The 15,801-nt window shown below is 39.1% G+C and overlaps 1 protein-coding gene across 1 annotated transcript in view; it reads left to right on the top strand.

Moving 5' to 3' along the window:
* The window catches only part of SUPT3H (SPT3 homolog, SAGA and STAGA complex component), a 397,798-nt gene extending 382,807 nt beyond the window's left edge, over positions 1 to 14,991 (top strand). The window contains exon 13 of the mRNA XM_084968281.1: positions 13,645 to 14,991. Coding sequence (XP_084824407.1) covers positions 13,645 to 13,686 — 42 coding nt within the window. The 3' untranslated portion in view covers positions 13,687 to 14,991. The remainder of the gene's footprint in view (positions 1 to 13,644) is intronic.
* The last annotated feature ends 810 nt before the right edge of the window (positions 14,992 to 15,801 follow it).

Genomic DNA, 15,801 nt, shown 5'->3' with positions numbered 1-15,801 from the left:
TAACACTTTACCATTTCACAGATAGTGTGAGTACCTTATGAGAACAAATTAATACTGATTTCTCCCTCTTGTCTCTTGTTACTACCATTCGTTCTACTTATACATAAATATATAGAAACATGGATATACATTTCATATAATTCAATATATTGTCACTATTTTTTTGAACAAACTGTTATCTATTAAATCAATTAAGAATAAAAGTTTTGGATTTCCCATCATGGCGCAGTGGAAATGAATCCACCTAGGAACCATGAGGTTGTGGGTTTGATCCCTGGCCTCGCTCAGTGGGTTATGGTTCTGGCGTTGCTGTGAGCTGTGGTATAGGTCGCAGATGCGGCTCAGATCTGGCATTGCTGTGGCTCTGGCGTAGGCCGGCGGCAACAGCTCTGATTAGACCCCTAGCCTGGGAACCTCCATATGCCACAGGTACAGCCCTAAAAAGACAAAAGACAAAAAAAAAAAAGAGTAAAAGTTTTTATTTTACCTTCATTTATTCCTTTCCAATGTTCTTCCTTTCTTTATGTATATCCAAGTTTCTGACCTTTATCTCAAGAACTTCCCTTTACATTTTCCTAAAAGCAGGGCCTCTGGCAAAATAAATCCCTCAATTTATGTTTGTCTGAGAAAATCTGCGTTTCTTCTTTACATTTAAAGGATTATATCATAGAGTACACAATTCTAAGTTGATGGATTTTTTTTTCTCTCAACATTTTAAATATTTCAGTTGACTTTTTTCTTGTTTACATGATTTCTGAGAAGTTAGGTGTGTGTTTCCTATCTTTGCTCCTCTATAGGTAAAGTGTTATTTCCTCTGGTGTCTTTATGTACCATGAACATATCTTACCTGAATTTTGATAAACCCTACCGGTGGCTTAGGTCATTGTCTTGAATTTAATACTTATTGTGATAAGCATAGTCTATAGTCTGGCATTTGGGAATAAGGTAAGTCAAGCTCTCACTCCTCTGACTTGTACCTAGAACACTTTCCTGCCCTGCTGCCCATTCCCCTCTCATGCCCAACTCAGGCCTCCGCTGAGTGTCTATTCCTTCAGGAAGCCTCTTTGGTCACCACCACCCACCTCCACTGCCCTCTAATGTGGTCCCATTATACTCTTTTCTCATTTTATAACTCCCATTACTTTTGTCATTTCTCATTCAATATGTCTCCCTCCCCCATTAGACTGTTCAACAAGAAGGGCAAGAACAACGTCTGTGATCACTGCTATATCCAGTGCACCTTGCAGCTTATATTATTATTAAAGAAATAAATAACAGTAGGTTCATACAGAAATATACCTTCTCAGGTGGCCACCACAGTGATTGATATTACTAACTACTATGCCCTGATTGTTTTGTGCCGTAATTTTATTATTCATGGCCTTTCAAAAATTCTTAAGAACCTTAATTATAATTTATTTACTATTCTAAATTGGTGGCTTGACTATTGGTAAACAGCTGTTGCTATTCGTGTCCTTATTCCTCTTGTGTTTTTTGACATGGCAAAGGCCACTGAGGCAGTTTTTTCTTTTAACTTTTATTGTATCATTGCTGACAACTTTGAAAATAGAAAACGCAATTGAGTAGCATTGCTTACCCAACCAAGATTGTTAAAAAATTATTTTATACTACTATAAACTTTTCAGTAACAAAGTATTTGAACTTAAAAAAAATTTGAAGTTAAAAATGTTTAGATGCACAGAGTTCCCCTGTGGTGCAGCGAGTTAAGGATATGGTGTTGTCACTGCAGTGGCCTGGGTCAGTGCTGTGGCACGGGTTCAGTCCCTGGCCCAGAAACTTCCACATGCTGTAGGTTCAGCTAAAAAAAAAAAAAAAAAAAAAAAATAGATACAGCAAACAATTTAACAGTGTTATTTTAGGTGACATGGATTCTCTTTTTCTGGCAACCAAGGCAATTGGCTCCACTGATGCAGAAGTTTTTTTACTCCTGGCAGATAACAGTAATGAGAAGCCCAGAAATGCTCCCAGTGGGAACTGAGACCTAACATCAGAGTAACTGTTTTCTTTGCAGCATTTCTTATGATTGAATTATTAAGGTCACTAATTTATTTTTCTTGACAATTGCTGCCGATGGTTATCTTGTGAAATGATAAGTGTGTGGTCTCAACCTAATTTTAGGAGCTAAGAATATCCCAGCCTCTGTTCTTATGGTGAAGACATTGAGCCTTTTTTATTGTTGTCCAGAGAAAACAAATGCGTTCATTCATTAGATGATTGTTGAGGTACGTATTTAGGTACCATGTATTGGGTTGCACCCTGGCATCCAGAGATAAATACAATAGCAAATCCCCTGCCTTCTGAAGAGCTTTGGGTCAAACAAGAAAAATGAGAATTAACCATTGTTATACCAAACCCCTCCCTCCCCAAATGGAGATTTTCATTACTAACTCCTGCCAGTTTGGCAATGTTTATATGTATACTTATATGTGTTTACAGCTTAGAATAATTTCAGACATCTGTGTTTTGATTGTTTATAATATAGGCAGCTGAAGAAAAGTTTAATATTATTGGCATTAAATTACCATTACCATAGATGTTCTTACGTGCATACAATGTCATGGAAAGAATAGCTATTACATAGAAATGGCTCACTTTTATTTAGTCTCATATAAAACTGATAAATATAAGATTCACAAAATTTTTTCTCTAAAATACAGTGTTGTTTATCTCTGCCACTTAATTATTTTGTTTAATGTCAACAAAGAAATTAGCACATCTTATAATTCAATTGAGATGACTTGGGCAATTAGAAACAGTAGTTTTTAATAATTAAATTTTCCTCTAGAGATATGTATATTCAGAATGCCGGAATAACTTATAGGAAGAATATGACACAGACTTAGGGGAAAACATGCACAAAATGACACGTTCCTCAAGATCTGTAGGCTCCCAGTTACTTGGAATAGAACAGGAGTTAACGCTCTGTCTTTTTTCCCGTTCTGCCAGCCAGAGAAGGCCTCTTATTTACAGGGCAGGGCTCCCTCCACTGTCTTAAATCAAGGCTCTGCTGTCTGACAAACTGCCCTCCATGATTTTCCCAGGATATTTATAACATGGGGAAGTATACAAAAAAGGAAAATATTTAATGAGGAGCTTTGCATGTTACAGTGCTATACATCATATGGTTCAATTTAGATTCTCTGAAATATCAGAGTTAGAATGAAATTATCAAAAGAGGGAAGTCACATGGCATTGGTACAAACAAGATGTGCCTATTTGTATTTATGTTTGCTAATGAAATTCAGCCCCGATCTCCACTTTGATTTTAAGAGTCTTAGACCACCATTCAGTTTTATTCATTATAATTAAATCTCTTGCCCACACGCAGACACAAGGGCAGCAAGAAAAGAGGGCATATTTTATCTTTTAAAAAACTATTAAATAGCTTTGATATGAAGCCCCAGAGCTTCAAAGATTTATAGTATTAAAGCAAAACAATATGTCTCTCAGGGCACGGTCTCCTCCTTCAGCAAATGGAAGAGCTGGGAGAGGGCTTGGATGCTGAGTCCCAGACCCCACAGAGGGCAGGGCTGAATGTGGCCTTATGGGAACGGTGGAGTTTGAGTCAACTTGGTGTCGTCTCCAGTGTTGTTATCAGAAGAGAGGTAGGAAAAGGCCAGATGAAAGCACACCTGAGAGTTCCTGTTGTGGATCAGTGGGTTAAGGACCTGATGTTGTGTTGTCTCTGTGAGGATGCGGGTTCCATCCCTGGCCTCGCTCAGTGGGTTAAGGATCTGGGCATTGCCACAAGCTGCAGCATAGGTCACAAATGTGGCTCGGATCCACTGTGGCTGTGGCTGTGGTGTAGGCCTCAGCTGCAGCTCCAATTCAACCCCTGGCCTGGGAACTTCCATATGTCACAGGTGCTGCCATAAAAAAAAAGAGAGAGAGAGAGAGAAAGCATAACTGGTTTTGAGTATAAAACTTAGGAATGAGGTAGGGCAGAGAGGCAGGCTAATTTAGCTCTCTTTTGAAACAGCATTTATTATACATGAAATTCAGAGGCATATATACCTTCCGAACCCCAACTCCACTGAGTGTTCCAATAAATCTCACCCTTAGGTTAACTTAGTGAGGACTAGAGAAAGCCTCCTGCTTTCGATTTACTCCACTACCTCCCCACTGTTTCCTCCCAGCAAAGCCAAGCCAGTAGCCGTAGAACCTCTGCCCTCTGTGCCCTCTTCATCCCTGTGGAGTGGAAAAGAGCTTTTGGGAAACCACCAAGCCCTTGGTAACCAGGGCGGCTCCTGTGGCCCACAAATCATCCAAAATGCAGAAAGTCTACCCTACACTTAGTTAATTCAGAGTTTACGGTAGTTTGGGAAAGGGTGAATGTATGCTCCAGATCTTTTTATTGTCCTTTTTCTACTGGACTTAACCCAAATTGGCCAACTCCAAACAGATCCAGACAGGCCACATTATTTGTTTGGCCCTAAATCAGACACTGAACACAGCCTTAGTAAGACAGCAGAAAGAATAAACGGCATGTCACCCCCTTGAAGGTCCTAAAGATACGTCCTTTTAACATGTTCTTTCAGCCAGGTTTCTCTTAATTATTTATTACTTATTTTAATTAAAGTACTTATTTTAATTTAATTACTTAATTAAAATAAGTATTACTTATTTTAATACTTCGTCCATTTATCAAAATTATTGTTTCGGCACTCAGGGAAATGAAGTGATTCTCCAAAGGAGAACTTAATCACATAGCAGAAGAGGCAGAAGTAGAACTAAAAGCTTGTAGAACACCTTCCTTGCTCCAACTGCTCAGCTGTTGTTTCAGACGTCATGAAGTCCCTGCCTTCCCCCAGTCTCTTCACTTTTGTGCTGCTCCCAGGGGCTCTTTATCTGGAAAAACAATTTTTTTCCCTACATCTGTTTTCCTCATTAAGGTCAGAAAAGCTGAACACATAGCTTTGGGCAGAATAAGGACCATCCTAAAGAGCCCTAGACTGAGTCCTGAATCCTGGTTTCTCCCCACATGACCGTGGTTGTACCTCTCTCTCTGGGCATTAGTTTTTCGTGTGTTAAGTTAGGAGCTGGGCTAGAGGAGGTCACAAAGATACTTTCCAATTCCGAGATTTTATTGTTCCTTGATTGTAGATGTAGGCAAAAGAGTTTTCATCTTGTTTTAGTAGGCTTAGTCTCCAGATGCTTTGTCATTATGGAATTAAACGTGGCGTGGCAGTCTGAAGGACTCTTCTCTCTAACAGTGGCATCTCAGCATCTGGGAAGAAAACAGCGACGAGTCTACAGGTGGCCCACAAGTAAGAATATGAGAGATAGGGAGTTCCCGTCATGGCTCAGTGGTTAATGAATCCGACTAGGAACCATGAGGTTGGGGGTTTGATCCCTGGCTTTGTTCAGTGGGTTAAGGATCTGGCCTTGCCATGAGCTATGGTGTAGGTCGCAGATGCGGCTCTGGCGTAGGCCGGCAGCTACAGCTCCTACTCGACCCCTAGCCTGAGAACCTCCATATGCCGCGGGAGCAGCCCTAGAAAAGGCAAAAAGGCAAAAAAAAAAAAAAAAAAAAAATGTGAGAGGTAGAAGTAATCTCTCTGTCTGTGTAAAAGGCATGATCTGAACCCCTGAGATTCTTTTTTTTTTTTTCTGTTCTAAATTAAACACTAATACTAGGATGTCCATTATGAAATATTGTTTGCTGTATAATCATGACAGACTCTAAAAGGGTTCCATTTTTTGACAAAACCATTTGGGGGTCCTCACATACTCTAACACCATTTTCAGCCCTCCCTATGCATCCAGATCACCTGGGCTGCTTTTAAAACATTCCAAACCCTAACTCCACTTAGACCAGTTGACTTTAAAGAAGTGATTGTTATCATTGTTACTTTTCAAGGCTCCACAACTTATTTGGATGCACAGTCCCTTTTTGATCCCTGGCCCAGGAACTTCTAAATGCTGCAAGTACAACCAAATAAATAAATAAAATAAAAGGGAGAATAATAAGACTTTTTTTTAATAGTTGTGGTAAAACTAAATTAGATATGGGCATCAAAGTACTTCATAAACCATAAAAAGTATAGTATTTTTGTCCGTCCCCCCCCCCGCTTTAAGAAATATACAAATCTCATGCCCTTTTAAGTATTATTTGAAATTAAATATTGTGATTAAAAGAGCAAAAAATAAATAAATAAATCAGGCTGTCTTGTTTTTTTCTTTCTTTCTCACCCTTGAGAATGACCTCTCAATATGTTTTACTAGTGGTGGTTAAAACATCAACATTAAATTGGAAGCTTTAGTGACTGCAGGGACTGTGTTATTTATCTTTGTGTCCTTTGTACCACCAAGCACATAGTGATTTACACAGAGTTAGAACTCAGTGAAGATTTGCTAGAATCAAATTATGCAAACTTATGGGAATTCATATAATACAACTAAAATCTTCTGTCTTATTAGGCCTTTGAGAAATGAAGTATTTGTAAGTAATCTTGAGACCTGCTATAATGAAATTTTCCCTTTTTTTCCAGCGTTATTAAGGGATAATTGAAATATATAAGGTTAGGCTTATTTAAAATCTTCCTTTTTTCTTAATGTAAGCATTTTTGTCTATAAACTTGCCTCTTAAACTGCTTCTGCAGCAGCCATAAGTTTTTGGTATATTGTAGGGCTCTTTTGTTGTTGTTCATCTCAAGATTTTTTTTTTTAATATCCCTTTTGATTTCTAATTTGACCCATTGATTGTCCAGATGTGTAGGGTTTTTATTTCTACATATTTGTGAATTTTCTAGCTTTCCTCTTATTGCTGATTTCTAGTTTCAGAAATGATACTTGATAAGATTTAAATCCTCTTAAGTTTGTTAATTCTTGCTTTGTGTCCTAACATATGGTCTATATTGGAGACTGTGTCTTAAGGACAATGTATATTCTGCTGCTGTTGGGTGAAATGCTTTCTATATGTCTTTTTGGTCCATCTGGTCTAAAGTGTTGGGAAAATCCATTATTCTCTTATTGATACTCTGTCTGGATGATATATCCATTGTTGAAAGTGGGGTATTGAAGTCCCCATTATTATTTCATTGATGTTTGTTTTTGTCTTTAGATCTATTAATAATTGTTTATTTAGGTGCTATGATGATAGGTACATGTGTATTTACAATTGTGATAGACTCTTGATGAACCCCTTTATCATTATATGAGAACCTTCTTTATCTTCTGTTATAGCTTTTGACCTAAAGTCTATTTTTTATGATATAAATATAGTTAATCCTGTTCTCTTTTGTTTCCCATTTTCAGGGGACTGTTTTTTCCTCCCTTCACTTTTAGCCTATATATCTTTAAAACTTAAGTGAGTCTTTTATAAGCAGCATATAGTTGGTTCTTGGTTTCTTTGTTTATGGTTGGTTGGTTTAATTCATTCAGATACTCTGTGTCTTTTACTTGGAATATTTAAACATTTACATTTAGAGTGATTATTGATAATCTGTAGATTATGTATTGATGCCATTTTGTTAAATATTTTCTGATGGTTTTGTAATTCCTTTCTTCCTTCCTCTCTTGCTGCCTTTATTTGAGAATTATGATTTCTTTGTAGTTGTATGCTTTGATTCTTTTCTATTATAGGTTTTGCTTTGTGGTTACCAGGAGACTTTCGTAAAACATCTTATAACCATCTATTTTAAGCTGATAACACCTTAATTTTAATTGAAGAAAGAAGTTCTACACGTTTACTTTCCCACAAATACTTTGTCAGTGTTACAACTTACAACTTTTTATATCATTTATCTATAACAAAATATTTTTAGCTATAGTTACTCTAACATTTTTGTCTTTTAACCTATATGCCAGAATCCAAAGTCATTTACCTATCATCATTGCAGTATAAAAGTGTTTTGAATTTGTCCATGTATTTGTGTTTATGGGTGAATTTTGTACTTTCATGTTTTCATGTTGCTAATTAGCATCCTTTTGTTTCATCCCGAGGAACTCCCTTTAGCATTTCTTGCAAGATAGGCCTAGCAGTGATAAATTCCCTCAGCATTTGTTTGTCTGGGAAAGTCTTTATCTCTACCCAGGCACTAGATTCCTAGGTAAATATTTCTTTATTGGCAGATTTTTTTCTTTGAACACTTTGTATATATCATCCCATACTCTCCTGGCCTATAGAATTTCTTTTGAGAAACCTGCTGATAACCTTATCTAGGTTCACTTATATTTGAAGACTTTAAAACTTGCTGCTTTTAAAATTCTCTTTGTGGTTTTTAAAGAGTTTGACTATAATATATCTCAGTGAATAGCTCTTCAGGCTGAATCCGTACAGGGATTCTTGAGCTTCCTGTATCTGGATGGTCATCTCTTTACTCACAAACTAGAAGTTTTCAACTATTATTTCCTTAAAAGAATTTTCTTGAAAGTTGTCTTCAGGTTTGCACATTCTTTCTTCTGCTTGTTTAAGTCTGGTTTTGAAGCCCTCTCTCTTGCATTTTTCATTTCATCTGTTGTATCCTTCAGCTCCAAAATTTTTGTTTAATTCTTTTTTTTTTAATGATTTCTGTTGAATTTCTCATTTTGTTTCTGCAGTGTTTTCTTTAGTTCATTGAGTTGTCTATCAGTTCTCCTAAATCTCACTGTGCTTTTTTAAAACAATTATTTTGAATTCTTTTACAGGCTCACAAATATCTGTTTCTTTGGAATTAGTTCCCCAAAGAAAATTATCACATTCCTCTGGTGGTATTATGGCTTTTTGCTTTTTCATGTTTCTAGTAGCATTGCATTGATGTTTGTACATTTGAAGGAGTAGTCACCTCTTCCACCCTTTTTCAGACTGACTCTGAAGGGGAAAGATTTTTATCTGAAGGTGTCTGTTAGGGCTCTGACTGGGTGGGGTTCAGCAGCTCTGATTCTGGGGGGAAGTGCAGTGGCATAGTCTCTGTGCATCCCCATCAGCTGAGGTCAACATTGGCAAAGACTGCAGGAATCTTTAATGGTCCCGGAGGTCCTGCAAGTGGCAGTTTTATCTAGCTCTGTTGGGGTCCTTGATAGCATAGACTACTAGGGTCTTCCTTTGTTGCCTGTGGGAGGAAATTCTAGCCAAAGGGATCTTTTTAGTGCTAGGTTTAGTGCCCTGGCATTCAGAGGGGCAGTGGAGCCTGGGTTCTGGGATGAAGCATGTGTGGAACTACCTGAGTCCTGGGGCACAGGTGCACTTGTGGTGATGGTAGTGCCAGGGTCTGAAGTGCAGGTTTAAAGGAGCCAGGGTTTGAGTCCTTAGGGCTCACGACAGTGATTCAGGCTCCAGGATTGAGAGATAAAGCAGTAGCACAGGTTGTGAGGTGACAGGGCATGCAGCTGGAAGCATGCCCTAGGGATGGTGGGTCAAAATCCTAACTCTGACCCCAGGGGTCAGGCTGTAGAGCAGCAGCAGCTCAGCATCAGGTCAAAACAATGACTTAGGACCCAAGATGTAGGGCACAGAGCTATAGCAGTGTGGCCCAGTGTTGGTAGCAGCAGAGCCCTGGAGGCAGGGCACAGAGAACAGCAGTAGCTTCTCTCCCCTAGACAGTGAGGCTCTATGGCATCCTGATCCCCAGTGGGCACTGCATCAATGGGGAACCTAGGGGCAGGTCTCACCACAGAGACAGCTACATTTCCAAAAAGGAGATACAAGCAGTGGGAACTCCAGGCAGCTCCATTGGCTGATTTCCACATTGGTGAAGACCATGTGGGTCCTTAGTAGCAAAGCTGCAGGTGTCCATGGAATTCCCATTGTGGCTCAGCTGTAATGAACCCAACTAGTATCCATGAGGATGTGGGTTTGATCTCTGACCTCACTCAGTGGGTTAAGGATCCGTTGTTGCCATGAGCTGTGGTGTAGGTCACAGACACGGCTTGGATCCCGCATTATTGTGGTGTAGGCTGGCAGCTGCAGCTTCGATTCAGCCCCTAGCCTGGGAACTTCCGTATACCACCCATGCAGCCCTGAAAAGAAAAAAAATTTTTTTTTTAAATGCTGCAGGTGTCCACAGCAGTGGCAAGGTTTCCAAGTCTCCTGCTCTCCTTTTTCCCAAGGGGTTAAATCCCTCTAAGGGGAGCCCTTTTTGTGCTGAGCTACTCTAGATTGGGGATTGAAGTATTGCAAATAAAATGCTTCCTGTAGTTTTCTATGTGGTCATCCTTACTTTTTTTACATCCGTGGGGTTTCTGCTGCTGCTTTGTTGTAATTCAGAGCTGTTTTCATCTGTTTGTAGTTGTTTATTGTTTTTGTGGGAGAGAATAGCTTTGGGACCTCCTAGCCTGCCGTCTTGCTGATCTCAGTCCCTGCAAACTTCTTGTTTTATTTTACTTAAAGTTTAAGAAAGCAGAAAAGAAACATGAAAATATAGTAGTGAGAATAAAATGTAGGTCTGTATTGAAGGGGATCGTTTTATCTATAATTATAATCTTACTAATGAGACTAATGTCACAAATAACACACATAGTTGTTTTCAGTTTGGGATTGCAGGATATATTTTGTAACGTTTATCTTTTGATTAAGATAAATATTAACCTTTTGCTTTTTAATATTAACTTGTACTTCTTAGAATGTGCACTTTAAGATGAACCATAAAAAAGCAGAAGTATACCAATTTGGGATTGAAACATTTTTTTTCTCCATTATCCATACAGAGACTTTTTAGTCATATTTTTAAAGTACACACCTAAGAGTTAATTCCTTCAACCAGGCAGTAGGTAGAATCTGTGTCTGCTTATCTAGGTTGATTGAGATTCTAGTAGTGGGTCATAATTTGGGCTGAATGAATAAAAGAATGTTAAAATGAGGAGCTAGCTTATTACTCAAATTGTTTTTAAAAGAACTACAGTTGGTCCTTTAAAAAACCAAATATCATCTTTGCTGTAACTTTGAAATGCTAAAATATCTGAGCTTTTCAATACGTTCACATAGGAGCAAACAGTAGTTGAGAACAGAGCTTTATTAAATCAGAAGTAAGATTTAAGTGGTACATAGTAGGTAAGAGCTGGTTTCTGGGGAGTCTCTGTTACTGATTAATTTATACTTTTCAGTAGCTGAGATCCTGGCTTTTTCTGATCAAGATCTGGGTTTTACTAAGAGTGTCTGTGAAGATACTGAACTAGGAATTGTTCACGGGATCTGACAGTTGAGAGGGCGTGGGGTACAGTGTTTCATGAGAACATGGCCTCTGCAAGGCCCTCACACCAAGCAATGTTTAAATTTAGTTTCCGCATTCGTAACACAAATAGAGTGAAATTCGCAGTTGACACAAAAATGAGTTGTCTTCATCCATCTTCCTTTCAAGTTGCTTACTTTGCAAAGAATGCCAAATTTGGGACATTCCCATAATTGCCCTACACAGACAGACAACATACATCCTTTATACATCAAAAGGAAAAAGCAGTGACTCAGGATGGAAGACCCTAGGGGATTGGTTTGCTGAAATTGCTCTTCACTAATTATACATGCTTGTTTGTTCTTTCTTTATTTTAGAATTAGAATAGGAAGAACTTATTCCAGAAATCTGGGTGAACTCTAAACTTTGTTTTTCTCATTAGACTTGGCTGCTTGAGGGTCTCTGTTGTTAAGTAAGCCTGTAATCTTCTAGTCTTTGCAAACAATAGCAATAAATTATCTGTGAAGGTGACTTACACTTTGAAAAGCAACCTTTCCAACATTGGAGCGAACCATTTTCTATTGCCCACCCTGGCAAGATTTAACTTGGTAGTTTCTCAGTTGGGTCCAGCCAAGTCTCAGTCTTCTCCTGAGCCAAGACGACTGTTTCAAGCAAAGCTCACCTCAACTATTTACCTTTAAGAAGAATCCAGCTTTCCTCCCAGGTCCATTTATCTCCATGTAAACCCATCCCTGTGCTTTAAATATTATGTTATGTTCAAGGTTGTCACTGTGGTTGTAAAATGTAAAATACCAAGGTTAAGAAGCTGAAAGTATTCCTTTGGCACGAGCCTCTCTCAGGCAGTGGTGGTGGAAGGGGCTGTTTCAGGGCCTGAGGCTCTCCTGCCTGTGGTTGTGGGAAGACACGCTATCCGTTCCTGGAGTTATTTGTGGCTCCAAGGAGCTCCTGTCCCACTCTTCTCCAGTGCACAATCGTAGGAGGTAAAGGTGGAATTTTCTAGCCTTCGTTAGAATGTTCGCTCCAACCCAAAAGTGTCCTAGGGCACCAAGAAGTCCCGTGGTAGGATCAAGCTCCCAGAGCCCTGGGGAGGGGAACTTGGGCTCTGCCTCTGTTTTCTCATCCTTGATACGTTGATCCGGAGTGAACTGCATGACAGCCTAACCAGCCGATGAAATTTCAGCCAGGGCTCCAAGGCCTGACAACCATAGTAAATCCTGTGCAAGCAGGAGATTTGGAGGGAAGGTTTTGAAGTTTAATTGAATTTTATGATTAACAGAAAGTTATCCAGAAAACCACTTTTGTTTCACCCCATGTTGGTAGAAGTGTTTCTAAAAAGCTTGGGTCCACTTTCCTTTTTTTGTTTGTTTTTTGTATAATTAAAATAATCATGTTCTTAAACTCTTCAGTACCTTCATAACATTATCTCAATCATAAAAGTGTATTCTACATTTCCTATAACATGGCTAGTGAAGGTAAATTTATTGGACCAAAAGTTTGTAGACTCCCTACAGTCCCAGAGTTATTAACTTAAAGGAAAAAAAAAAAAGTCTCTGATATGAGATGTTGTCATTTCCTTTCTGTTTTTCCGAAAACAGATTGTAGAAAAATTCCATCTAATTGAGGGTCATGAATGCTCTGAATGTGACTGTTCCTAGTTTAAATAATGAAAACTATGGTGGTGAAAAAAAAAGAGAGAGAATTTTATTCCTAAGCCCTGTATTTTAATTCTGCTTCACTCTGGGTCTCACCGTGAGAATCCGAACAAGTCTCAGAGGCCAGGATCCAACTCTTCCAACTCAGAAATGATGAATGTATTTCTTGGGATTAAAAAAAAAAAAAAAAAACAGAACATGCCATTTTACTTTCTTTGCTGAAATATAATATATTACTGCAAATAGTACCCATTGTCTTTATGGGAGTGTTTTTAACCCATCATGACTATCCACATACACATCTGTATGTCCATGAACGTATATTAAATGACGTAAGATTCAAGTTTCCTGTAACGTACAGAACTCCTGAGACATCCCCATATTTGGGGCGGGGTCGGGGGGAGTCTCTGTCGGTATCTGTTCCCACAGCTTTTTTGCTGGGACTCTAAATTAGGCCTGGGAAGGATATAATGAGTCAGTAATTTATAGACTATTAAGATACTTAGTTAGGAGTGATTCTTGGGCATGTCCAATCGAGAACACATGTTTATAAAGGACAAACAGATTCAGCACAATATGTCTTTGGCCTAACTCAGCCCAATCCATTAACAAAATGGGATGTCTTATTTTACATATCTCCCACTCCCCCAAAATAGAATCGCTAACCACTTGTTAACCACACTGCCTTTTTTAACAGAGTGGTTGCGAGAGCCGTGCCACCAGAAATGTTCCGACTAAGCAGCCTATTAGATGGTAGCCAGCAGAGTCTACAAAACAGGAAGAAAGCCCTGCTTACTTTTTTGCCTCCTTTCCTGGTTTGACTTGATGTGATAATTCACTGCAGATTTCTTTTCCTTTGACAGAGTGCCTACCGCAGGAACGGGATGACTTTTCTGGCCTGCTGATGTGACTATGGCTGCAACAACAGGAAAGACCGTGTTATATTAAGGTGATTTCTGTTCCATGCCTTGGACAAAATAAAATACAAGTTTACCTTCTCCGCATCCTTGGGAGTGGGTTGGTTTGTTGTGACTATCAACTGGCTGACTCCAGTCCTTTTCCAGCCCCCCTCAACGCTGAGTCTTGTTTACTAGATGGGCCACTTAGCTAATTAATGGCAGGATGTTTGAGATGGTGTAGGTGGACAAGAATGCACATCACACGATTTTGAAATTTTAATTTGGAATAGATTTACTGCCCTCAGCTCACATAGCTTAAAAGCAGTGTCTTTTTTTTTTTTTTTCCCTTTTTCTTCCTCAGTGTTTAGTCTATGTTTTACTTGATGCATTTTATAATCCAGGCTTGGGACAAAGGAAACAAAACGAAAAGGACAGTCAGTGCTCCCCATGCACTGTCCCACCAACTCTGCTTCCTGACGTTTGTTGACTAGACCTGCGTGTATGTTAGAGACAAGGGCGCATTTTATAAACGCCCTAATCAGAGATGTAATTGGCCTGATGGACCATAGAGCATGCGTGTCATTTTCGTGGCTTCTTCCCAACTTCGTGGCTTCTTGTTTTCTCTCACCTAGAAAACCGGTCTTCATTTCTCTCCTCTTCCTGCCCCTCCCGTCCCTGGGCCCACCCCTCACACACGCACCGTCCCCATTTAGAAGCAGAGCATAGAATTGATGCGAGGGGTGCCTGGTGATCACTAGGGCACCTAGACCAAAATGCCCTAGGCCGGGCATTTCCTTGCTGGTGGCAGCTGAGTTACCACTCTAGCATCTGTCTACTTTCTCCAGTAAATGAGGAACTGTAACTCTTGGAAATGAACCAAAATAGAGCAGTTATGTACAGTTCCTGAATCAACCTGGATTGCAAAAAAAAAAAAAAAGGGGGAAGTTAGTTCTTTAATTCTTTAGAAGTTTTGTGTAGTTTTACTTTTACCACTGTTTCTGCGTACACTGAAACAGCGTTTGTAAAGAATTAATAAAAACAGAAATAAGGAGTTCCTGTCGTGGCCGAGCGGAAATGAATCTGACTAGTATCCATAAGGATGCAGGTTCGACCCCTGGCCTTGCTCAGTGGGTTAAGGATCAGGCATTGCCTTGAGCTGTGGTGTGGGTCACAGACGCCGCTCGGGTCCGGCGTTGTGGCTGTGGCATAGGCCGGCAGCTAGAGCTCTGATTCAACCCCTAGCCTGGGAACCTCCATATGCTGTGGGTACCACCCTAAAAAGACCAAAAAATAAATAAATAAATAAACAAATAATTTTTAAAAATAAAATGAAACAGCAATGAGAAGCGTGAAAGATTTCCCTGCTTCCACCAAATCATTGTGAGGCTCAGTTAATGGGATTGTGCTGTATTATTCACATTTGTCAGCTATCATTTACCTGTTCTGTGTTAGTCCTTCTGGAAAAAATCTTCATGTCAAGAACAAAAAAACGCAGATATATAATATCAAAAAATTGCCAAAGGGTTTTGATGTTCCATCTGTGCTTGGTGAAATGTATGATTAAACTTTTCTTTTTATCATCATTCTTATTTTTCTTGGCGTCCCTAATCATGGAAAATTATAAGCTTGCAGTAAACATCCTAACTTTCAAAACGACAGCCTTTATTGTATTTGGTTTCGATGCCAGGCTTATAGATGTATAAAATTTTCAGGAGCTAATTTTTCACATCAAAATTCCTCCTCTCCCACATTATACATTTTAAAGTATGCACAAGGCAGAAAGTACAGGGTTTACGTTTTTTCCCTTCATTTTATTCTACCTGATCTCCTTATAGTCCCAGAGAAGGAAGACTCAACGTACATTTCTCTCAGAAATATGACAGCTCTGTGTTTTTGTTGGTCTGGCGTATGTTTGTCTATCTTGAACAGTCTGACAGGTAATTATTTATAAAATCTGGTTTTGCCCAGTAAGTCCATATAATAACCTTTCACTTTTCATCATAAGCCAGTGAGCTGAATTTAGAATAAAACAAGGTCGTTTATGTCTGTCCCGAAAAAGCCTAGATGTCCCCGTAATTGCTCAATATTAATATTTGCAATTCTTTTTTTTTTTTTCTTTTC

Source organism: Sus scrofa, chromosome 7, assembly GCF_054392235.1.
Source record: "Sus scrofa isolate SSC_HxYL_T2T_F1_AM1 chromosome 7, Sscrofa_HxYL_maternal_Yorkshire_Landrace_v2.0, whole genome shotgun sequence".
NCBI lineage: Eukaryota > Metazoa > Chordata > Mammalia > Artiodactyla > Suidae > Sus > Sus scrofa.
This window is presented reverse-complemented; position numbering and strand designations above follow the sequence as displayed.